The 24,997-nt window shown below is 52.1% G+C and overlaps 1 protein-coding gene across 1 annotated transcript; it reads left to right on the top strand.

The window, feature by feature from the left end:
- Positions 1-13,699: 13,699 nt before the first annotated feature.
- GLCE (glucuronic acid epimerase) lies at positions 13,700-23,542 on the top strand. The gene is made up of 4 exons (XM_084267965.1): positions 13,700-14,261; positions 17,859-18,104; positions 22,065-23,252; positions 23,408-23,542. Exons 1-3 carry the CDS (start codon positions 13,709-13,711, stop codon positions 23,087-23,089), a joined length of 1,824 nt encoding a protein of 607 aa, XP_084124091.1. The 5' UTR covers positions 13,700-13,708; the 3' UTR covers positions 23,090-23,252; positions 23,408-23,542.
- Positions 23,543-24,997: the final 1,455 nt, after the last annotated feature.

Here is a 24,997-nt window from a genome sequence, read left to right as displayed (position 1 = left end):
GTACAATATCATCAGCAAAATGATTGTTCCTGCTTAATTGCTACCCAGATCCTCTCGTGCTTGCAGAATTATTTTGGCAACGCTGTTGCCAGTTGCTCAGAACAAAAACACCCCGTGGCTGCCCAGGGGAGTGTGGAGTCTCCTTCTCTGAAGATATTCCAGCCCCGTCTGGACACCGCCCTGTGTGCCCTGTCCTAAGGACCCTGCTTTGGCAGGGGGTTGAACCCAAAGAGCTCTGGAGGTCTCTTCCAGCCCCTATGATCGTGTGAGTCTGTGAATAAACACCAGCTTGTCAGAGAACTGTGCTCATGGAGCTGCAGTTGTCAGCGGCCGACCTGTTGTTAACAACACCAACTCTTTAAAATATCTAAAACTCAACAATAAACCCCCAACGAATCCTAAATACTAAATAACTTGTTATGAAATTCCAGCTAATGCTTCCAAGGGTGTCACTAATAAACCATCTCCACGGTGGCATGATAAGTCCCATCTGCAGAGTGATTTAAGCATCTTCATCTCAATCAGCCTGTGGCCCGGAGCGACGTTACGTGGTGGAGATTAACGATGAGGTGTAAGTGGTGTTGTCAGTCTCCACACATTGTTTTCTTGATGTATTTTCATTAGACTAACGACCTCGTTGTTGGATAGACATCACTTGTCTGTACAGCGATGGGTGTGTTTGTGTATGGATAGAGGGATTGGTGAAACTCTCCTCCCTTTGTGGTGGTTCTTCTTTGGGCTCTCAGTGTTTCAGGTGTTCAGCACCACTGGTGAGCTGGTGTGGTGTGTGCTGGCCCATCCTGTTGCCAGGCTTCTCAAATAGTGAAGTTCTCCTTTGGCTTGCAGGTCAGCTCGTGCTGTTTCTGAATGGTCTCATCCAAATTCCCTGTTTGTGGAGCTGAGCTGAGTGTCTGAGCTACACACGAGTTCATCGTGGCTCTGAAAGGGAACCTGCTGACTGGAATGCTCGTTACATGCTGACTCCTTTAGGCCTCTTGAATGTTGGAGTCTTCACTCTCAATATACACTACTGAGGCCAAACAGCTCTGTGTTCTTGTACTTTGGGTAAAGGTCTCTTCCTCCTCCCCCCAAGCAGGCACAGGTGTTCAAACCTTAAACCACTTCACGTTTAACCTCATTATTTGTGGAACACGGGCCTCTAGTCTCGAGGTGATGTCTCCTGGTGACCTGAGCAGCTGTAATTTTTGCTGGTTTGGGGTGGAGTGATGGTACTTGTTGCTTGCTGTGAATCAGTGGGAATCATAGAATCCCAGACTGGTCTGGGCTGGAAGGGACCCCAAGGGTCACAGAGCTCCAACCCCCCTGCCACAGGCAGGGACACCAACCTCCAGGCCTGGAGCTACACAAGGTTGCCCAGGGCACCATCCAACCTGGCCTTAAACACCCCCAGGGATGTTGCACCCACCCCCTCTCTGGGCAGAGGGAGACCATCACCTACCTCTCTGCACCCTCCTGTGTGCAGGTCACTGCAGGTCACTGTAGGTGGTGAAAAGGTCTCCCCTCAGCCTGTAGCAAAACTCCCATTGCTTAATTTGTGTAAAACAAGATTCCAGGAAGGGAGCAGGGGGTAAAAAGATTCAGGCTGGGGAGATGGTGCAGAGAAGAGCCAGGGAGTGAGGATGCTGATCTGAAGCTGTGGGGTAATCGGTCTGTTCCCATCACTACGTCTCCACCGGGATCCCACGGTGTTTTGATGAACCTGCACTGCGAGCTGCAAGCCAATAAAAGGTCTGTAATAAATGGAGCTGGAGAGCCAGAGAATGAAAACCACAAGCTGATTTCCTCGAGGGTTTGTTCTGCCAGACAGCTTTTCCTAAAACAAACTGCTGCTGGCCCAGGGAAAAGGGCAGAGCATTGCTGAGCACCGTCCTGCTCCCACTGGGATGGGACAGGGATCTTTTTCTCTCCCACTATGCACTTTTTAGATGTATTTGGTATTTTGAAATGTATTTGGTCTTTTAAAAATCAGAGGAGAGTGAGAGCTGGGTTACCGGTCCCATGGTACTCGTGGTGTGGTAGGTTCAGCTAGGCACAGACCTAATCCAGGAGTGTTATGTGCTGATCTGGGATGGTTGGAAGCATTTAGGGAGAGGAGTAAGTTGGGAGAATTTATTGACAGCACCTCCTTGTATGCTGATATAATGTCAAGGTGCTGTGGGTGCTGCAAGGGCGGCGCAGCATCCCTGAGCATGGGAGCCTTCACCTGCATCCTCCTGGTGCTGGAGGTGTTATCCCTGTGATCCCAGGTGAATCCCAGCTCTGAAAGCCCCATCCCACGTTGTTTGAATATGAAATTCCACCTGGAGTATTGCAGAGGGCCTGTGGCTACAGGTAATTCCTAAGGGCCTGAGGAGGAGACAGGAACTGTTATGTGGCCATGGGCTGAAATCAGTCTGTGGTTGTTAGTGCCAAGGTTGTTCTGCTGCCAGGTATTTCCCTACTACATGGAGTAGCCACGCTCCCTGTCTTTTGTTCAAGGCTCTTGCTGGACACTGTGGTTGGCTCTGGGGGGCCTGGTAGGAGATGGATCCCGAGCAGAAGGATGATGCTGTTGGGAGCAGGGAGGTCAGGTTGCTGCTTTCAATCCTGTGCGTTGCTCCAGCATTTAGAGGTTGAAGGAGTTTGAGTGCTGCTTCCTCAGAGGATGGTGAGTGTCCTGTCCTGAGGTGGTAATCTGGGGGAGACTGGCTGGAGAGCTGTCAGGCAGAGAAGGACATGGGGCTGTTGGTTGAGTGCTGACAGACCATGGGCCAGCAGTGTGCCCGGGTGGCCAGGAAGGCCAATGGCATCCTGGCTTGTATCAGACACAGTGTGGCTAGTAGGTCTGGGGAGGGGATTGTGCCCCTGTATTGGACACTGGTGAGGCCACACCTCAAGTACTGGGTCCAGTTCTGGGCTCCTCACCATAAGAAGGACACTGAGGTCCTGGAGTGAGTCCAGAGAAGGGCAGCCAGGCTGGGGAAGGGGCTGGAGGGCAAATCCTCTGAGGAGCAGCTGAGGGAGCTGGGGCTGTTCAGCCTGGAGAAGAGGAGGCTGAGGGGAGACCTTCTAAAACCCCCAAAGCCATCCTGCTGAGTGGAACTGCTTCTATCTTTTCCTCATGCCATTGGTTAGTCTGAGTATCCCATCCAAGTAACACACTTGTTGGATTTTTCTTTTCCAGAGCACTTTCTTAGCTAATTAAGCATCCTGTTTTCCCCTGTACCATCAAGGCTCTGTGCATCCACTGGATGGTGGAGACAGTAATCCCATTGAGCAGAAAACATTGGCCAGCAGCAGGAAAAGCCCCACAGACCATGCTCTCTGCCCTTCTGCTCCATGCTTTAGCTGGTGCTCCCTTGGGAGCTGCTCATCTCCAGGGGCAGGCACTTCTCTCTGCTCATCCATCCTTGCCTGGGAAGGTGCTGCACCTTGTTTGATGCAACTAAATGTCCAGTAAAACCCAGTACTGGGACTTTGTTCCTGGTGGGGTGGAGCTGTTCCTTAGGCTTCTTTGTGTTTGGTTCTGAGGGTGTAGGGTTAAATCACAGAGGGGACACTCCTGCCTGAAAACGAGACCCCGACGCTGAAAGTATTGGGGTAGAATGCTTGTTAAAGGGGAATTTCTTTCTCAAGCAGGGATAAACGTAAAAAAAAAGTCACAAAAAGGAGGAATTTGGCACTACAGAAGTGTTTTTAATGTCTGGTATTTCCTGCTGTCTCTTAAGAACGAGGTCTGGCGTTTGCTTCAACTGTTTAAACTTTAGACGTGGCCTTCCTGGACAGCAGATAGGCACGTGGTGTCCCCCCAGCCACGTCCCTGCCTTGGATCCCCATCCTGCACCGTGGCTGTGGGTCCCCTCTGAACGCATCTGAGGACTTGACAGATGAGTTTCTCACACAGAAAAGCTGCCTCAACTGATCCAACAGTATTTTCTTGTTTGCTGGGATTTCAGAGCTACAAATCCTGCCGAGCCTGAAGAGGCTCTGAAGAGAGGAGTCATCTCTGGAAACGCTTTCTCTCTTCTCAGCAGTCGTTCTGACCTTTCCTTTCCCAGGTAACTTTGGGGGTTTTGCCTGTTGGATGTTTAATAGTGATGATTAACAATAAATAATTCACTGTCGTAGCCACACGGAATAATTCATGGGCAAAGTGGTTCTCTAGCAAGCAGCTTTCAGCGTGTTTTTATATTGCTTCTAATTTTATTCTGCCCTCCTTTTCCATCAGTGCTTCTGAGGAGCTCAAAACTTGGATGGAGGAGCTCAAAAAAAAGGCAAAATAAGGGGGTATCTCTCTCCTGTGCCTTATTACATGCCTTGGTGCATTCACGGGCTGGGTATTTCTTTGAAAAGAAAAGCAACTGAAGGAAAAAAAACCCCACTGGAATGGATGTTCCTGTTGTGGCTGCTGTCAGAGCTTTGTGCTGAACTTCAGTAGAACCAGGATTTGTGTGTTATCTTGGGCTCTGCAGCCCCCACCCAGCGCTGCCGCCTCCGAGTAATCTCTGGCGTGCTGAATATGACAGAGTCTGGAAGCAGAAGGTTCCCAAACACATTTGCCAGGGTCAATGCCAGAGTCTAAACATAAACTCTGCTGGGATGGGCTGTTATTTGGAGGATGGGGCGCCAGGCAGAGCTCGGTGTGAGGGGTTAGGAGAAGGAGGCACAGCACCTCTCTGTGTCTCTCAGGCATCTCGTGTGTTGGAGACCCTGCTGATGGGTGTTTGCTCAGCTTCAACCCTCCTCCCTGTTGCCTACAGCTTGGACACTGGTCCCTGGGGTGTATATCTTCACGTGTGGCTCCTTAGGAAGCAATAGTCGGGCTGTGAGGCTGCGTGCTGGCTCTGTGTTGTTTGGGCATCACATACTCCTGGTGCCCGCCCGTGCCGGTTCCTGCAGCCAGGCAGTGGCTAAGGTGGGTGGTAGGACCCAGAGGTGGCCCTCACCCAGGTCTCTGGCCTCTCCATGTGTTGGTCAAACCAGCACAGAGAGGAAACTTAAAGCTTTCTGTTGCTGCTTAATGTGTCAGACAGTGTACTTTGAGGAAAAGGATTTGGGGGTTGGACCTGATGCTGTCTGGAGGTCCCTTCCACCCCCTGCGATTCTGTGATTTCCAGGTTGTCTTTTTCTTTCCTAAGAGCAAACCAGGAGAAAGAACCTGTGACAACAACTCTAATCAAAGCTTTCAAACTTCCCACCAGCCACCCTTTAAAGGGATAAAGTTTTTAAGGAGCATTTCTTCCTGTCTCCTGGGTCATTCTCTTTAGGGAACGGAGCACCAAAATAGCACTGAAACCTTGAATTCTGCAATTGAGTAAGTACCATTAGTAACTCCTTCCAGAGAGCCATCCCTGCAGCATGCCAGGGCTTGCTGGGCAAGAGAAACAGTTCCTCTAACTTAAAGCAGATTTATTCATTCCTCTCTAAGCAGTGTTACTGCCTGAACCTCTGCTTTTTGTACAGGGAGAGGAAAAAGCCAACTGCACCGTCAGCGTGTGCAGGAGGAGGGTTTATCCCAGTGATAAACAGCAGCAAGCCAGAACTGGGGGGTTTGGGGCTTTGTGGGGATTTGAGCTTTCAGGGGAAGGCTTAGAAGCAGCACAGGGGGAAACTGCTGCTGTGTTTACTGTGTCACAGGGGTTTGTGCTGCGCTGTCATCTGTGTCCATTGCTTACTGGAAGAGCAGCCAGGAGAGCCCCCTGAGTCTGGGGTTGCGTCCCCAGCAGCAGGACCAGCGGGGCTGGGAAAGGGGGATTCTGCCCCTCTACCCCACTCTGGGACACAGAATGCCACCTGCAGCGCTGCCTCCAGTTCGGGGGTCCCCAGGGCAAGGGGGACACAGAGCTGTGGGAGCCAGTTCCAAGGAGCCATGGGGATGATGCGGGGCTGGAGCCGCTCTGCTCTGGAGCCAGGCTGGGAGAGCTGGGCTGGCTCAGCCTGGAGAAGAGAAGGCTGCTTCTGGGGAGAGCTCTGAGCCCCTTCCTGGCCCTCCAGGGGCTCCAGGAGAGCTGGAGAGGGGCTGGTGCCCAAGGCAGGGAGGGCCAGGCCCAGGGGAACGGCCTTCAGCTGCAGGAGGGGGATGGAGAGGGGCTGGGAGGCCCTGGCACCGGGTGCCCAGAGAAGCTGGGGCTGCTCTGGGATCCCTGGCAGGGTTCAAGGCCAGGTTGGATGAGGCTTGGGGCACCCTGGGCTGGGGTGAGGGGTGTCCCTGCCTGTGGCAGGGAGGCACTGGGGGGGGGACTGAGGGCTCTGCCCACCCAAGCCAGCCTGTGGGCTGCTGAGTCTGTAGGCTGTGATTAACTGCAGAAGCTCACTAGTGACTGCCAAACAAAAACCCTCTGGTGAAGATGTTGATCCCCATCTTTAAACTGCATCTGCTGGCGAGGAACCGGCTTGTTTTTAGGGTGAGGTATGTGTGGTCTCCAAAGCCTCGTGTCCACCCCTTTTAAACAGCAGCAGTGCTCAGGCTGGAAGGGTTCTTCTATTTTTATGTGACGGCTGCATGTGAGCAGGCATGCCAAATACTTGCCAGCTGTCCGAGCTGCAATTTGGAGCACACTTTGTATTAAATTCTTGTAGGCGTTGTCATGACTTGGCAGCAGAAGTGCCTGCATCTCCCTCCCCTCTGCCTGCCTGCCTGCCTGCAAAACCCTCCAGGAGGGAAAGCATGGCTCCATCTATCCTGCTGAAACGCCTGGTGTGTATCAGGCTGATGCCTAACGCCAGGAAAAAACGTGGTGATGCTCTAAGTAATCAGGAGGTTTTGGTGGAAACTCCCAGAGGGAAGAAAGGAAAAGCACTGAGTGAGCCTGGGGCTTGGTGGTGGTGAGAAGAGTCCACAGGTCCGGTGTGGTTGAGGTGTCTGAGCTGTGCTGCTTCTGTGGGCGCCGGGGGGAAAGGATGCTCCTTGTTCCACTCACCTCAGAGGTCTCTCAGGCCGTATGCTGAGAGCAAGAAGCACAGAACGGAGGCAACTCGGGCTGTTTTGGCTGCTCGACACAGTTGTTATTCCCCAGTTTGTTAGGAAAGTGGAGGAGGAGGAGGAGAAGGAGGAGCAGGAGAAGGAGGAGAGCTCGGCTGCGAGCTGTGTCACGCCTGGGCAATGGGGTCACATCATTTGGGGGAAGCATTTAGTTGCAGGACGTAGTTGCTGCTGCGTTTGAAGCTGTGTGAGACAACTTCCCAGCCTTTCTGATAAGCCAGTGGAACCTAAAGCTCCTGGGTTGTGTCTCTGATTCCCAGGGACAGCACATCTGGGTGTGGATTGAAGCGATGCTCTGCGCCAGCAGCCGGGCGGCTCCTCAGGGCTGGGGAGAGGGGACTTTGGTCACCTTCTTTCCTGTTTTCCAGTGAGGAGGGAAACAAAGCTCCAGGCTTTGTGTTTGAGTTCGTCCAAGGTGCGTTTTCATCAGAGACAGGGAAGCAGAAAGAGACCCGGTGCCTTCCCATGGCTGGAGCCACGTCTGACATGCAAAACTCTGCCTGAAGTGGGCAGTAGTACCAAGCTGGGTATGAGGAGACGTGGCTTTCCCTTTCCTTTTCCCTTTCCTTCCCTTTCCTTCCTTTTCCTTCTTTGTTAAGCACAGGGTCAGTGTTACTGTCTGGGTTCTGTTGTTAGGATGGAAAGCCTCGTGATGGTGGGGTCTGTGCTCCTGAACCACGCAGGGCTTCTATGTTTCGTACATCCAGCCTAGAATTAGGTTGGACATCACATGTCTGTGGCTTGAAGAGCAGATGGGTTTGTTCTCTAGAAGGTCCTTCAAGCTTTACTCCAGGAGGGTGGGTTTGGTCACTTCTCCCTGGGAGGCTGGGGGGGGGGGGGTAAAACTGCTTTTTCCTTTCTTCTTTGTGTCTTCCCAACCTTAAAGATGCTCACACAGGAGGCTGAGCTGCAGAAAGGGATTTCCAAACTAGATATGTTCTGACTTTTCCGGGCTAAATAGACCATGAGTGATGTGTCTTGTCCTTTGGCACAATCCAAAGTTAAATTACTGCTGCTGTACTGGGCCAGTCCTCCTGTTAAATAAATTGGGCTTTACATGCTGGGCTCCAGCAGAACCCTCCAATCCAAGAACCAGATTTCCAGACAGCCAGGCAGCTGCGGGGGGCGGGCAGCAGCTTCACCTGGGTGTCCCCTCTGTCCCCACGGCACGTACACTGGGATACCTGCACCTCCAGTCAGTACCTGGGTGCACACACTTGTGTTTTGGCAAAGGCAGATGGGTGCAGTGAGAGCCATAGTGCTGTTAAACCAGGGTGGGTACCAGCCCTCGTGTAACACGCGCGTGTGAGGGAGCTGCTGTGGCTTGGAGCAGGGATGGGGATGTGTTCCTGCTCTCCAGCATCAGTATAAAACACTTCTCCTCTTCAATAAGTCAGCAGCAAATAGGAGCTGACACACTGATGTAATAGTTGCCAGTGCTGCTGATTAAGTGTGACCTGTGTGGAGGTGGTGGGACTGGAGAAGCTCTAACAGGTACCCTGGAGGTTGGTTTTAAGGGCAAAAATGATAATTAAGCATCGTGGACTTGGCACTCAGGGAGAACATGCAGCTGTGTGTTTGTATGGACCTTTCAGATGCCTCATCCTTGTGGCAGCTGAGGTGAGTGCTTGATGTGCGAGCTGGAGGTCCCTGTGGTGTCCCTGTGGTGTCCCTGCAGTGTCCTGCCTTATCTGAACCTTCAGGGTCAGCTCAGATGGGAGGGAAAAGTTCTTCCCTGAAAGAGTTGTGGGGCTGTGGCACAGGCTGCCCAGGGAGAGGGCTGAGTCACCTTCCCTGGGTGTGCTTAACAGACAGGGAGATGAGGTGCTCAGGGATGTGGCTTAGCACAGGACAGGATCAGAGGGGCAGGTGATGGGCAGAGCTCGTGCCATCCAGAGCCTTCCAGGGAAAGGGCCTGGGGTGCTGCAAGGCCAGCCACGCGTTTGGGCTCCCTCCTCCTGCCCCAGGAGAGCCCAGCTCCCTCGAGTCGTACTTCAGGGCTCATCCCCAGAGCCTTGTCACGGCCTTTGTGCTGCTGTCCTGAGACATGCTCCACTGGGTGCTGCTTTCAGAGCCCAAAGACACGGGAGCCTGATGGAACAGGTTCATCTCTTGCTTCGTTAACCTGCATAGTAACGGTACAACCCTTGATAGCTGGGGAAGAGGCAGCCTATTGCCTCTGTAAGCAGCAGTGAGGGTTGGGGTTATGGTTTGTGCCATTAGTTGAAGGGTTTAATAGCTTCATCCATCTGGAAAGCACGTGGATCAGACTGTGGGATAAATGGGCTCCTAATTACAGCAGCACGACTAACTGTTTTCCCTGATAGGGTGTGAAAGTGGGATATGCAAATGACTTCATCCATGGAGTTTTGCACTGATGTTCCATTCCGGGCTTCCTAGGGAAGCAGAGGTGTGTTGTGGGTCTCTGGTGCCCGAGAGCCGTGGCAGCAGCTGGGGACAGTGAGCTGCTCTGAATGCAACCAGGCTGGGCAGCTGTGCAAAGGGAGAGGGGTGAAGCTGTTGTTTGCAATGCAGGCCAAGGGAAATGCCTGCCTAGCATCTTAGGAAAAGTACCTTTTCTATCTAGTTTGGGTGACAATCACCCTCTGACCTGTACTTGGTTGTTATTGCTAATTAACACAGGCTGACACATGCTGCTGGAAGCACACAGCATGCGTGGGAGGTGAGGAAGAAGAGCAGTGCTCGCTTTGTAGGACCAGTGTGAACAGAGCTTGTGTTTTCCCTTGGCTTCATCCACGCTCCTTCCTCTGGCTGTGGATTCAGGGGAGAGTGGAGGTTGCAAGGGATGTCTGGAGATATCTAGCCCCACCTCCTGTTGAAAGCAGGGCTTAGACTCGCTTATCCAGCACCTTGAAGCAACTTGTCCACTTCATTCCAATGAAGTGTGCAAGATTTCTTCCAATCTTCCAATTTATTTTCCAACTCCAGATCAGAAAGCATTCCTGATTGAAGGCCTGTGTGTCACTACCATCCTGCTCCCATGTGAGGAGAAACATGTGTCTGCCCAGGAGGCAGGAGAAGGTGCTGTCCCATGGGGCACGGCAGGCACGCTCTCCCTCCTTACGTATCTCAAGGCAGCAGCTAAACCCATTTGAAACCTTCACAGGTGGGGTAGCTCCATGGATACCAGCACCAAACTCGCCCCATCCCATGATTGGACATGAATCTCAATGTCTAATAAGAAATGACACCATCAGGAGCCAGAGAGAAGAACTTTGACTCCTTGGATGGACTGTTACAAAGCCCCAGACTTGGCTGATGCTTAGTAATAGATGCGTTGAGCCAAATAAAACTCTATTAGGCTCTAATTGGACTGGAAAGCTGCAGGATAAGCTTCTGGATGTGGCTTCTTCACTTTAGATTGTAGATCCTCTCCGTCTAATCGCGTGCAGATGGAGTGCTGGGAGGATTAGAGGGTAAATCTGTGCTCAGGAGCTGGGGGAGAGGCCAGTAATCTGGGTGCAGTGTGGTAGCTGCTCAGACAGTCTGTTGGCAGGTTCCTGGCAGCGCTGGGTGGTAAAATACACACTGAGCACAGGCGCCCTGCAAATCAAGGAGAAATACAGTTACTAGAAGCTCAGCTTGCCCAGGTTAGCAGGCTGATAAATCACCTGGATGTTTGCAGTGGTGGTTCTCAAGGTGTAACACCCCAAAATGCAGCGTTTGGCAGGTCTGGACGTGTATGAGCCATCGCGACGTGGGTCAGAGGAGGTACACCCAAGGAGCCAGGTAAAACACGTCTGGGAGATGCCAAGGAAGGCAGGTGACTCCTAAACACCCCATTTTAAGACATCACTAAGCCTTGGCAAAGGATCTGAAGCTTTGTTGTCGTTATAATTATCAAAGTTCTTGAAAACAATCCCGGAGTTGTTTGGAGTTTCCCGTTCTGTCACGTCGCCGGGACCAGCCCGGGGGGTATTTCACTGTGTGATAAACAGGAAGCAGGGACAGAATTCAGCCTGAGGTTCATGTGGAAACAAGCAGGACTTTAGGACTGGGTCTACACCAAAGTTCTTGTCTCGTTGCTTTATTTTACCCAGTTTCGTGGGGGCATCTTTAATTTAAACACTGAGTTTTGCCCATCCCAGATGGGCACTCGGTGTTCAGGGCTGGGTTTTATTTTTACTGTGTACTAAATAGCTTAGTCTGGCTTCAAAGTAAATAGGTAGCTTATCACTGCTCAGCAGAAATCCCTCCTCTTAAGGAAAAATACTGCCCATCTTCCCACCCAGCAACTATTGGGAGACCTCTGAGACTCAGCGGGCAACTTAGTTCTGATTATTGTTTAAACACAGAGAGTTTAAATGGGAATGCTTTAACTTGCTGCCAATCATGGGAAACAGACTTTGTGATGTGGTTTCTTGAGCCCTGACTCTCTTTATTTGTCCAGGAGCACAAAGGAGCTTACAACACCTTTTACTCGGGCTAGTAGGGTGGTTGCAGAACCGTGGAGGTCAGGCTCTCACTGCGCAGGATGGATGCATCCTCTGGGGCTTCTAATTGAAGTTAAATGTGAGTCATCCCTCCTGGTTTAGAGGAGCATTGATCTAGTTTATTAATAGCTGATCTGAGCAAAATAAACCCACCCCAACCCCTCAGCCCTGCAGTAACCACCAGCAGCTCGTATCACGCTCGGAAGCAGCGCGTAGCCGTGTCGCTCCGGTGAGATGGGCATGGTGGTTATAAAGAAGTAAAAGCACGTGGCTGGCAGTGGTATTCCAGTCTCATTCATCCCACTGTCACCAGTAATGGGGGCAGATGGGACCTTTGGGAGCTGGGGAAGCGTTACCCAGTTTACCCTGGGTGACATGTGTCAGCCCTTATGCGAAGTGTTGTGTCCAGTGTCAGCACGTGCTGCTGTCGTGATGCACCTCATTTCACACCCCTGAACACTGGGGAGACCTGAAAGACACCTGAAGGTGCAGGGATGGGAGAAGGGGGGTGGTGGTGGTGGTGTTTCCCCTTCTCTCTTTCCCCATCCCCCTGCAATCCAGATGGCTTAATTAACTTTGAGCTTTATAGGTAGGGGGTGTCAGAAGTGTCTTTCCCTATTAAAAAGTGAATTATCCCTTTGTGCAACGAGAGCAGGGTGTATTTGTTGGGGTCACCCCAAAAGCATCGTCACTAAAAATTACCTGCTGATGCAGAAAATTGGATTTATTCTTATGCTAGCATTGCCATAAAAACACAATTATACATCAATTGATGTCCCCTAAAAGCTTGTAGTAAACTGGGCTTACAGAAAATAAGACACTTACCTTTTTAAAGTCCGATTTTAAATGACCAGATGGTGCTTACAGTGTATGGGAGCATAAAGCTGGTGAGAGATAATTGATTATTTCCATTTAAAAAAGGCAGCGGGGTGGGGATGGACACACACATGATGTGAGGATGACTCGAGGTGAAGCTTCTTTTAATCGCTGCGTGGTTCACTCCTGCCTGGCAGCAGGATATCTGCAACATCTGGAGCACCTGGTTGAAATCCCCACTGGTCCAGCGCAGTGAGACCATCCTGGGGTACCACCAGCCCCCAGCTCAGGTGCTGAGCTGCCCCTGGGGATGTCAGATGGGGCTGTAATTAAGCAAAAGGGTTTTAAAACTTAACTCAGCGTCTCTGATCTCACGGTGTATCAGAGAGGTGAAATTAAAGTTGTGCTTAATAAGGATTTTATGGAGTGTGTCTTAACTATTCCAGCGAGTTTGGAAAATGCCCATGTCGTTTGTTTGAAGGACTTGGGTCCCCAGCAGGAGTAGGGTCTTCTGAGCAAAGGTGCTTAAGTGATATCAGCTTCTGGATTGATTTCCGTGCTGCTCAGCCCTGCTCCTTGTCGGGGCTGTGACAGTGCATCCTGCATCCATCCTGCAGAGGGAACAAGGGGAAAAAAGAAAGCAAATCCCAGGAGAGTCTTTGCGTAGTTCCTGCCTTCCCCTGGGGGAGCAGGGCACGTGAGCCCCTGAGCGTGTCCGTGGCAGCCCCATTCCCAGGACAGTCCCATGCTCTCCCAGTCCCAAGCGTGTCCGTGGCAGCCCCATTCCCAGGACAGTCCCATGCTCTCCCAGTCCCGAGCGTGTCCGTGGCAGTCCCATTCCCAGGACAGTCCCATGCTCTCCCAGTCCTGAGCATGTCTGTGGCAGTCCCATTCCCAGGACAGTCCCATGCTCTCCCAGTCCTTCCTTTGCCTCTTGAGGAGGCTCCTGGCTCAGGGCTGCCGGAGCTTCCTAAAGTCCTCGCTGTCATCCCGCTTGCTCCTCCCCATGCACGTTATCCTCTTAGGAGTAGTAAAGTCAAGGATTGATCTAGGCTGGAATGTTGAGTTTTCATCTCACAAATGTTTATAGCTTTAAAAAAAAAAAAAGTAAAAACCCAACCAAAAGGGCAAAAATAGCTGCCTGGGTTTCTGCCTCTGTCCCGCTGGTTTCAGAGCTGTGACCTACGGGTGTTTGTAGGCTACAGGCTTTGACTGCAAGGCTGTTTTGTGGGAAATCCCTCTCGTGTGATGATGGGAAAGCTACAGTCACATCCTGCCAAGGATTTCTCTTCCCCTTGCCCGCTGAGGCCGGTGGGAGTTTGTTAACTGAGTCCCAGCACTTGCTGAGCATCTTGTTAACACCGTTTCACCGAGAAGCCCTGCTGATGCTCCCGGTCAGCAGAACCGCCGCTTGCAAACCTCCCTCCCTCTCTTGTTTTGCAGGTATGGTGTGAATATGCGTTGCTTGGCAGCTCGGGTCAACTACAAGACTCTCATCGTCATCTCCGCCCTCTTCACCTTGGTGACGGTGCTGCTCTGGAACCGATGCTCCTCCGACAGAGCCGGCCCGTTCCCCCGCAGCCTCGCCGGCCCCGAACGCCGAGCCGTGGCAGCCGCCGCCGCCGCCTCCGAGAGCGACCCAGCCCGGCAGCAGAGCGAGGAAGCCTCACCCCAGGAGCAGCAGAAGGCTCCCCCCATCGCCGGTGGCTTCAGCAAAGCCTCGGGGCTGAAGTACGAGGAGATTGACTGTCTGATCAATGACGAGCACACCGTGAAAGGGAGGAGGGAAGGCAACGAGGTCTTCCTGCCGTTCAGCTGGGTAGAGAAATACTTTGAGGTTTATGGGAAAATTGCTCAGTACGATGGTTATGACAGGTTTGAATTCTCTCATAGCTACTCCAAAGTATACACGCAGCGAGCACCTTACCACCCCGACGGGGTCTTCATGTCCTTCGAGGGCTACAACGTAGAGGTTCGAGACAGAGTGAAGTGCATAAGTGGTGTTGAAGGTTTGTGTTGAGCGTTTGGTTGTTTTGGGGTTGTTTGGTTGTTTGTTTTTTTTTTTTTTTCTTAAAACAGTTGAAATGCTGCTTAAAATTTGCTGCCGTCGTTTTGAGATGCGAAGTGACCTTAATTTTGTTGTGATGCTGCTGCTGAAACCCACCTACAGAATCACAGAGAATCACAAGGTTGGGAAAGACCTTTAAGATCATCGAGTCCAACCCTTCCTGTCCTGTGCTGACCCAGATCTCTAAGTACCTCATCTACTCATCTGTTAAATACACCTGGGGCAGATGTGTTTAACTCAACCCTCTCCCTAGGCAGCCTGTTCCACAGCCCCACAACTCTGCCAGGGAAGAACTTTTCCCTCCCATCTGAGCTGACCCTGTCCTGGTGCAGCTTGAGCCCATTTCCCCTTGTCCCATCTCCTGTCCCCTGGCTGAAGAGACCATCGCCCACCTCTCTGCACCCTCCTGGCAGCTCACTGTAGGTGCTGAGAAGGTCTCCCCTCAGCCTCCTCTGAGAAATCCCACAGGTTTCGCTTCGTGCCAGGTTTGCCAACTCCTATTGGGGTCCCAGAGATGCCAGGGGGCTTCTTTTACCACACTGCTCTCCAGTTTTGGCCTTGTTGTTGTCACTTGTCATCTCTGTCAGGGAGCTGAAACCATTTTAAAATATGAAAGCAGATAAAAAAGCCTGGTCCTGCTGTCTGAGGATGCTCCTGCATCCCTGCGGCCACAGATCTGGACCCAGGCTCTAAGCCAAACAGCATTGAACAGCCTGGCTACTCGCAGCCAGCTTCATATTGGGGAGGTTTGTCTTCATGCCTAACAGCACCCCCCTCCTTCCATCGGGCTGGAGATCCAGCAGTGGACCCTGCTGAAAGATCTAAAAGTTCTCTGGCCACGGGAGCATCCCTGGGTGCCATTAAAGCACAGTAAAACCATTCCAGTTTGTGCTTTGGCTAAACTGTGCCACTGGTAATCAGGACACAAGGTCTTCCCACAGCTCAGCAAAGATTTGGTTGCAGAAGAGTCTTGTCAGGTTTCATAGTAAAAAAATTAATGACTTTATAAAACTGTTCTAGAATATGACACTGTGACCCCTTGTGAATGAAAGACCAACTTTCATTTAAGGATTAAAATCCACTCATTTCCACACATCCTGATGATGGGGATGCTCTGCAGCATTGGTAGGAGCTCTTCCCACCTGCAGGAAGCTGATGGGTCGTGCAGTTAGTTTCTCTGCAAAGGATTCACATCAACAAATACGTGGGGCATCTCAGTCTTATATTTTCAAGGTGCCTTTCACTTTCTTCTTTCCTTTTGAACTCCTCCTTCCATCCGTTGAGGAAGGGAAATGGGGCTCTGAAATCTGGGGCTTTCCCAAAGGTGTGAATACATCGTCCTGTAGCTACTCACCCGCTGCGTGTGAGTGTTGTCCTGCTCAGGGTTTACATCCACAGGGAGCAGCAGAGGAGATGGCTTTCCCTTCTAATTGCTACTGATTAAATCCAGCCTGTGATCATGAGTAATAGCCACGGGTGGTGACCTTGTGGGGTTGGGCTCGGGTGTAGATCTTGGAGCCCCACCGGTCTTTGTAGGAAAGGGGGAAGGTGCACGGGATGCCCTGTGCAGCCCTGCCCTGAGGTTCTTGTGGTTCTCAGCAAAAGAAGCAGAACCTGGGTAGGAATTCAGTTGTCAGTGTGGTTATCTCTCTAGAAGCCTTGGCTCTCTGCAGCGGGGTCTCAGAGCTGTCATCATCAGACGTGGTGCTGGAGCCTGGCGTTGGCAGAGGCAGCAGAGTCACTGCCATCCAGCAGAAGGGTCAGAGGAGAGAAATACTTGGACATCATAGGGGAGGAGTTTTAACATTAAAGCACCCCCTTGGTTAGGTTTAGGCTCCTGCCTCACATCATTCCAAACCCTAGAGATGCTGCACGGGGCAAAACCCCTTTGTGTTGTATTCTCACCATCTCTCTGGAAGGTGAATGTGTTGTCATGTCCTATGACCTGGAGAATTTAATCGTGTCACCCTGTAGAAATTTCCAGTCAAGCCCTTAGAACAGATTCCTTACTTATTTTTCCTTTTACAGTCTTCCAGTCTCACTGGATGCACCCTGAACTGAAAATGTTTGCTGTTAATACGCAAGCTGCTGTCCTGGAGCTGAGATAACACCCAGTATTTAAACATTTCCTGGGCTGGTTTTCTCTTCAGGCAGCAGTAAACTATCACACCTCCACCAGTGATACTGGGTAGCAACGTGGAGCACCAAAACCTGTCTGGAAATGGTTCTTCTTACGTTTAGTTCAAGTAATCTTTTCCTTGTACTGGATTGCAGAGGAAATTTGATTCTGGGCTTGACATTGCCAAGGGGGAAGCTGGGGCAAACTCTTTTATTAGAGCCAGCTTTGTTCTTTCCTTACTTCTATGAGAAGGTTTACAGCACTGCCTCTCGTCCCTTTCCTGCAAGAGGGTCACAATTCCCACTTTGGAGTCCCATTCCAGGGGTGGGAATCCAATCCAAATCCATTCCAAATCCAGCCTGGGAGTTTGGAAGCATCCCGTTGCTATCCTTACCTCAGGCATGGTGTGTTTTGCTCGCTGGTGGAACTATGTGTATAAATATTGCTCCTCCACACAGGCTGCTCTCATGGTGATGCAATAGGCAGTGTGGAGTGGGGATTTTTCCACCCAAAACCCGAAGCTGTGGCTCCTGGGAGCCAGGTGAAGGGTGGGCAGAGGAGAGCCAAAGAAACATTATATAAAATGGAAATCCTACATCAAGCATGGCTGTGGGGCATTCTCTGAGCTCACACAATGGGTTTTGCCTGTGAAGCCCAATCTGCCAAGCTGTGGAAGTGGTTCTTCATGACCTTCCTGCTTGGTAACCCAGGGAATCCTTCTGGTTGGTGCAGACCTTTAAACGTAAAATCACCCTCACTCTAAACAAAGAGGGAGAAGTGTGCTCCTCCTGCAAGGCTACTGGCTTTTGGGAGAGGGAGTTGTGTGTGGAGGGTTAATCCTGGCAGGGCTGGGCTGCTCCAAAGCTCCAAGGGGTTTGGGTGGTGGAAGGATGGGGACATACTCCAGCACTGCCCAGAGAGCCTGGCTGGTTTCCACAGGCATCAGACCGCGCTTGCGATGCTCTTCGGGGAGCCAGGGTCACTGGAGCAGATTTGTGGCTGCTGGGTAAATTGCTCCTTTAGCATCAAATAACTCTGACTGGGCTCTTGTCATAACACCTACTCCTGGTCTGCACAGATTTCTGGGGTGTTAAAGGGGCCGTGTGAGATGTGACATCGTTTGGAGGTTCAGTGGTCAGCGGGGGAACAGAAATCTGTTGGGGTGTTTAAAGTGTGTTTTAAAAGGAGTGCAGTGCTTCAGTAAACAATTAAATGGGGACATGTGGGAGGCTGTGATAAGGGCTTCTCACATCTGACTGGCCATGGATCTTGGTGGCACTGGGAGCAGTCACAGGGCTCCAACCAGTGCTGAAGCCTGGATACGCTGTTTGCCCAAAGCGAAGGGGTAGGGAGGAGGAGGGACCCTTGAGAACCTGCTGGTAACGTGCTCCTCTCCTTCTCCTCTCCTCCCCCTGGCAGGTGTGCCGCTGTCCACGCAGTGGGGACCTCAAGGCTACTTCTACCCCATCCAGATCGCACAGTACGGGTTAAGTCACTACAGCAAAAACCTGACAGAGAAACCACCTCACGTGGAGGTGTATGAAACAGCTGAGGAGAAGGACAGAGCTGGCAGGGCCGGGGAGTGGACGGTGCCCAAAGGCTGCTCGCTCTCCACCGTACCTGACAGAGCCAAGTTCACCAGCGTCAAGCAGTTTGTCGCTCCAGGTGGGTCATCTGAAATGCATGGCAGGTAAGCCACAGCTGGGAATTCAGTGCAGGTGGGATTGGGGAAGCTTTGGCTTGTGGGGATTGAGGTGTTGTCATTTATCCCTGGTGACTTCCCATCTTTCACCTGAGAACGGACACCTGCGTGGGCAGCAGGGACAGGGAAGGGATTGTGCCCCCTGTACTGGGCACTGGTGAGGCTGCACCTCGAGTGCTGGGTCCAGTTTTGGGCTCCTCACCACAAGGACATGGAGGTCCTGGAGCGAGTCCAGAGAAGGGCAACCAGGCTGGGGAAGGGGCTGGAGGGCAAATCCTCTGAGGAGCAGCTGAGGGAGCTGGGGGTGTTCATCCTGGAGAAGAGGAGGCTGAGGGGAGACCTTCTCCCCACCTACACTGCCCTGACAGGAGGGTGCAGAGAGGTGGGCGATGGTCTCTTCAGCCAGGGGACAGGAGATGGGACAAGGGGCAATGGGCTCAAGCTGCCCCAGGGCAGGGTCAGCTCAGATGGGAGGGAAAAGTTCTTCCCTGGCAGAGTTGTGGGGCTGTGGCACAGGCTGCTCAGGGAAGGGGCTGAGTCCCCACCCCTGGGTGTGTTTAACAGACAGGTAAATGAGGTGCTCAGGGATATGGTTTAGCACAGGACAGGAACAGTTGGACTTGATGAGATTAATGATCTTTCCCAACCCTGTAACTCTGGGAATAGCATCTCGTTTCTGTGCCTGTGGAGTTTTTCTTTTCTCCTGTTTCTCCTTCGTTTTCTCTTCCCTCTCTGCTTTTTCACCCTTTTTTTATACAACAAGCTGAGTGGATACATGCATGGAGGGCGCTGCGAGGCTGCAGTCACGTTCCCTGAGCCTTCAGCTTCTGTCTCAAAATAGAAGCAAAAGAAAGAGGAGAAAAAAAAATTAAAAAAAAATCAAAATGAGAGAACTGGAGCCAGTTGTGGAGCCTGGGAAATGGGGCTGGCCAGCGATAAGCAGATGTTGACAGACAATAGATAAGGTCTATTTTCAGCCTGGAGCCGGCGTAGCACGTGCAGCATTCTGGCTGGAGCTGGGATCAATTCGTTGGGGTGCAGCTCTGTGCAAAGTGTGTTTAAAAAGGGGGTAGATGAGGTGCTTGGAGGGATGGGTTAGCATAGGATGGGGACGGTTGGACTCGATGAGCTTAAAGGGCTTTTCCGACCTGGTGGTTCTGTGAAAATGGGAGCTGGTGGGTCAGGTCCCCCAAGGTGGGGATGGGGAGCGGCCACCCACGTCCCACACAGGGGTTTGCAGAGATGGGGTGAGGATGGAGAGGGTCTGGGGGGCTGCACACAGGCTCCCCCTCACCCACAGGCGTGCAGGACGCATTTTGTTGCCCTCACCTCAGTTTACCACCTTCTGTTTGGCTCTCAGCTGGGAAATCCATTCTTTCACACCAGAGTTTCCCTCCTCCTAGGGGCAGGCTCATTAATAAGGGTGTAATGTGTTTGCACTCAATCAATACCCATTAGAATTAACGAGTCCATTACTTAAAAAGACAACAGAGTAATTTTCAGTTGGCACCTTAGGCCTGGGTCTCTAGGGAAAACCTTGTCCAACACTCTTGTGTCTTTGCAGTGGATAAATACAGGGAGAGGAAAGGCCCCAGGTCCTGCTCTGCATTCTCCCCTCGTCCTTTATTGATGGCAGAGGGCTCTGTGGGGCCTGGAGGCTGTGGCATGCATCCACCCATCTTGGATGGCCTTAAGGAATAGCTTTGCAGGCGCTCAAGGCGGTGCAAGCCATGGGCAGCCTTTCATTCCCCTTCTCAGAACCCTTTTCTTTGCCTTTCCCCCCCTCTCCCATTTTAATTCCCATCATTTATTTACAGGGAACCGTAAAACTGACCTGACAGGAATTGCAAGCTGGGGAGGGGGTGTTTTTTTAATTAGATTTTTCACAGGGGGAAAATGTTGTGTGACAAAGCACTGGGCTGCTTCTCCCAGAGCAGATGCTGATCTCTGAAACTCAGAGGAGCCAGTCTTTTCCTTTGAAAGATGAGGAAAACGGGATGTTCAGTTGAAATAATAGGTACTGAGCATCCCACCTCCCAGCCTGAGGTTTGGGAGATGGGGAGAAGCCTCTGCTCTGCAGGAAAAGCTCCTCCCTTGCACACAGAAACGTTTTTGGGGGTGTTTTACGCATGGATGAGTAGCAGAAAGGAAACAATTGCCATTTCCATGGCAAGCCATTAATTTAAGATGACTGTCTTTAAGTGCTTAGCATCCCTCTGTGCCTCCAGAGCTCCAGGATTTGCACGCAGCCTTACAAGCTAATTAGCCCTTTGATCTCCCAGCGAAGGGGTTTGGGGAGGAGTTGGGTTTAGGCTTTAAAATCCAGCCTGCAGCGAGCACTGGAGTCATTGTGTGGCTTTGCCTAGGAGCTTTATTGCTTTTGAGTTTTTAATTGACCTGAGTCCTGCGGATGGAGAGGTTAATCTGCACTTCAACACGTGAGGCTTTGGATGTTCTTTTCCTCTTCCCCATTAAACTGATGAGCACCCTGCTTCTCAGAACTGTCAGGTTGGGAAAGGAAAAAAAAGTCAGGGATTTAAATCTTAGTCCTGGGGGAATCATAGAGTCATCCTACAGTCATCAGAGAATCATCATAGAATCTGCACAAAACCATCATCAAATCATCATGGAATCATCATAGAATCGTTGTCTGCATTGGGTTGGAAGGGACCTTCCAAGGCCACCCAGTCCCACCCTGCAGTGAGCAGGGACATCCTCACTAGATCAGCTCACTCAGAGCCCCATCAAGCCCCATCAAGCCTGACCTTGAATGTCAGGGCCTCCACCACCTTTACTGGGCAACCTGTGCCAGCGACCCACCACCCTCAGAGGGAAGAACTTATTCCTAATATCCAACCTAAATTTCCTCTTTTCTAGTGTAAACCATCCCCCCTTGTCCTGTCACTTCGTGCCCCAGCTTTTTGTAGGCACCTTTCCAGGACTGGAAGGGGCTACAAGGTCCCCCCAGAGCCTTCTGTTCCCCAGGCTGACCCAGCCCAACTCTCCCAGCCTGCTAGGAAGCCAGGCTGGGAGAGTTTGGATCATTTGTGTGGCCTCCTCTGGCCCTGCTCCAACAGGTCCATGTCGTTGTGCTGAGGGCTCCAGAGCTGGACTCAGCACTGCAGGTGAGGTCTCCCCAGAGCAGAGCAGAGGGGCAGAATCCCCCCTCTCCATCTGCTGCCCACACTCCTGGGGATGCAGCCCAGGATGGGGTTGGCCTTCTGGGCTGCAGGTACACATTGGTGACTCATGTCCAGCTTCTCCCTCACAAGTCCCCCCCTGGTCCTTCTCCACAGGGCTGCTTTATAGCCCATCATCTCCTGACCTGTATGGATAACAGGGGCTGTCCTGCAGAATAACCCACGTCCAGACACTCTCAGCTGTGGTTCTGCTGAAAGCAAAGCCCAGGTGGCACCACGTTCTTTGGTGCCTCCTCTGCCAAGTGCAAGTCCCAGACTGGACCAAAAAGGGTGGGTGTGGGTTTATGTGTTGAATTACAGAAGAGGAAAATCACACAGCTGCTGTGTTCTTAGGGTGGTTCTCAGGCAGCAGAAGTCCTCCTCACTGTCCCTGCCCCCAACCCCGTGTCCCACAGTGTCTCTCACACTCCTCCATCCATCAGCTTCCAGGAGCAGCCCATAAAACCATCACCAGAGCCCCTGGCGCTCCTGCTCCGCAGCAAAGTGCTGCAGCAGAGCAGCTTCATGCAAGATGCAGACGAGCTCTCCCCACTCCTGGCTTTACTTTTCAGCTTAATTAAACACTACCCAGTAGCACAGAAGGAACGACTCAATTATTGATGGGCTGCCCTAAAAGCTCCTGGGTCCTGCTTGGTAAGGGGAGGGGGGGGGTTGCCTCTGGAAGTGCTTTGGAGATGTTGAGGGCTTGGGCACTGACTGGGGGGGGGGGTGTTTGTCTTGCAGACAATACGGAGGGGGTGTCTCTGCAGCTCGGCAACGCCCGGGACTTCATCATCTCCTTCGATCTCAAGTTCGTGACGAACGGGAGCGTCTCGGTGGTGCTGGAGACGACGGAGAAGAACCAGCTCTTCACTGTGCACTACGTCTCCAACACCCAGCTCATCGCCTTCAAGGACCGGGACATCTACTACGGCATCGGGGCCAGGACTAGCTGGAGCACCCTCACCAGGGACCTGGTGACCGACCTGCGCAAAGGGGTGGGCCTCTCCAACACCAAGGCGGTGAAGCAGACCAAAATCATGCCCAAGAGAGTGGTGAGGCTGGTAGTGAAGGGAAGAGGCTTCCTGGACAACGTCACCATCTCAGCCACCGCTCACATGGCGGCTTTTTTCGCTGCCAGCAACTGGCTGGTGAGGAACCAGGACGAGAGGGGCGGCTGGCCCATCATGGTGACGAGGAAGCTGGGGGAAGGGTTTAAGTCCTTGGATCCGGGCTGGTACTCAGCCATGGCCCAGGGACAGGCCATCTCCACGCTGGTGCGGGCGTACCTGCTGACGAAGGACCACGCGTTCCTCAGCGCGGCGCTGCGGGCGACGGCGCCCTACAAGCTGCCCTCGGAGCAGCGGGGGGTGAAAGCCGTCTTCATGAACCGGCACGACTGGTACGAGGAGTACCCCACCTCCCCCAGCTCCTTCGTGCTCAACGGCTTCATGTACTCCTTGATCGGGCTGTATGACTTGAAAGAAACAGCCGGGGAGAAGCTGGGGAGGGAGGCACGGCTCCTCTACGAGCGGGGGATGGAGTCCCTGAAGGCCATGCTGCCCCTCTACGACACCGGCTCAGGGACCATCTACGACCTTCGGCACTTCATGCTGGGCACCGCTCCCAACCTGGCGCGGTGGGACTATCACACCACCCACATCAACCAGCTCCAGCTCCTCAGCACCATAGATGAATCTCCCATCTTCAAGGACTTTGTCAAGAGGTGGAAGAGCTACCTGCGAGGCGGCCGGGCAAAGCACAACTAGAGCTGACAACCAAACCCCCTCCCCGGGTCCTGCCGCCTCAGGAGGGACCGTTGCGGAGGTGGCATCCCAAGGGGTTTCTTTTTTATGGACCGTTTCAAAGAAGTGATCCTTAAAACTGACCTCCTGAAATCATTGCATTCCAGTGTGAAGATACTTGGGTCTGGTGGGTAGGATTTGGGGGCTTCACCTGTCCTTAGTGCCCCACAGTGAAACTCGCTGCGTGGAGCGAAGCCCCGTCGTGCTCCCGAGCTCGGGGATGGCTTTGGGTTGGGTTCATTATTATTATTATTATTATTATTATTTTTATTTTCCTTTCAGTAGGAAATATTTGCAGAAGCCATACAGGTCTCTAAAGTCCAGCACTTGCCTGAGAAGTTAGTCTGGGGGCTCTACGTTGGAACAGCGTGACAGCTCCTGTGGTGTACCGCCGTAAACACAGTTACCTGTAGCCTGGGTAGTGGACAGCGTGTCTTTTTAAGGTGTTTCTTGCACACAAATTCTCTTCTTGGGGTGAAAAATGCTCTTTCTTTCTTCCTTCCTTCCTTCCTTTTTTACTCCTTTCCTTTTCCTTTCCTTTTCCTTTCCCTTTCCCTTTCCTTTCCCTTTCCTTTTCCTTTCCCCTTTCCTTTCCGCCTTCCTTTCCCCTTTCCTTTCCCCCTTCTTTTCCCCTTTCCTTTCCCCTTCCTTTCCCCTTTCCTTTCCCCTTTCCTTTCCCCTTTCCTTTCCCCTTTCCTTTCCCCTTTCCTTTCCCCTTTGGAGCTCGATCCTTGGGCCATGTGGTTCCCATACAGGCCTGTGGGCTTCCAAGTCACATCACATAAGCACAAGGCATCAGGGCTCATGGACCCCCCAGAGCCCATGGCCGTGTGAAGCCAGATTTACCATCACCTGCCGGGTCTGCCGGTGTCGCCGTCTCCCTCATAGCTGGAATCTCTGGTGGCAGAGCCTGTGCTGGGTGCTGGGATCCTGTCACTCCCCCTGAGAGGCCTCTGGAAGCTTTGGCAGCTTCATTCTTTGGGATGATTCTCTTGGGTTCCCGAGCGTGAGCAGAGCTCTGTTCGGGCAGCGCGATGGCAATCCGGTGGGAGTTAATTCATTAAGGATTTCCTCTGGTCCCTTTCATTTGTAACCTGCTGGAGAGCATCGAGCATCTTAGAAACTAAAATGACCCCAGAGGGTTTTCCAGGCTCCAACCTTCATCTCTGGCTACCAGCTTCTTCCTCCTCCTGTACAGGGTCGCTGCATCTCCAGCTCTGTCTTCTGGGCTGAGCTTTGTCCTGGTGACCCTGCCAGGTGAGCGAGGGGACAGGATCCAAACATGTGTGTCCCAACCCAAACGCTGTCACTGTCACCAAGCAGTTTCTTTTCCTTCTCCATCCCTCTTTTCCACCCACTGTTACCCCACCTTCTCAGCATGTAGCATCCTGGTTGATCCAAGAAGAGCCAAAGGTTGTCATTGTTAGGTCAGGGGTGTTCAGCTTGGTAGCACAGCAAAGAACAGGGCTGTCACCTCCCTTGAGGTGTGCTGGAAGAGCCCTGGGCTCTGGAGCTCCCCAGCACACTGGCGTGGGAAGGATGTAGTTTAGCTGTGGGGTTTTCCACTGATCCTCTTACTGTTGTACCTGTGGGTGGGGGTTAAGCTTCAGATGATCCTCCCAAGGGCAGAGTTCACCTGGATCACAGAAAGGCCGGGCACAAGGACAATATTCTTTTTTTTTATTATTATTTTTCTCTTTTTTGATGCTTTTTCCTGCTTCTCACCAATATTCCAGGCAGCTTTGTGACGACTTGAGCTTTGCAAAGTGCTACAGTCGCGTCGGTGAGCGCGAGAAGTGGGTGTCACAGGAGAACTGTCAATACCAAAGGTAGCAGAGGTGAATTTCTTTGGGTGTTCCTGTACCCCTATAT

This window comes from Gallinula chloropus (genome assembly GCF_964237585.1).
Source record: "Gallinula chloropus genome assembly, chromosome: 9".
Classification (NCBI taxonomy): Eukaryota; Metazoa; Chordata; class Aves; order Gruiformes; family Rallidae; genus Gallinula; species Gallinula chloropus.
The sequence above is the reverse complement of the archived record's forward strand: the minus strand, read 5'-3'. Positions and strand labels throughout refer to the sequence as shown.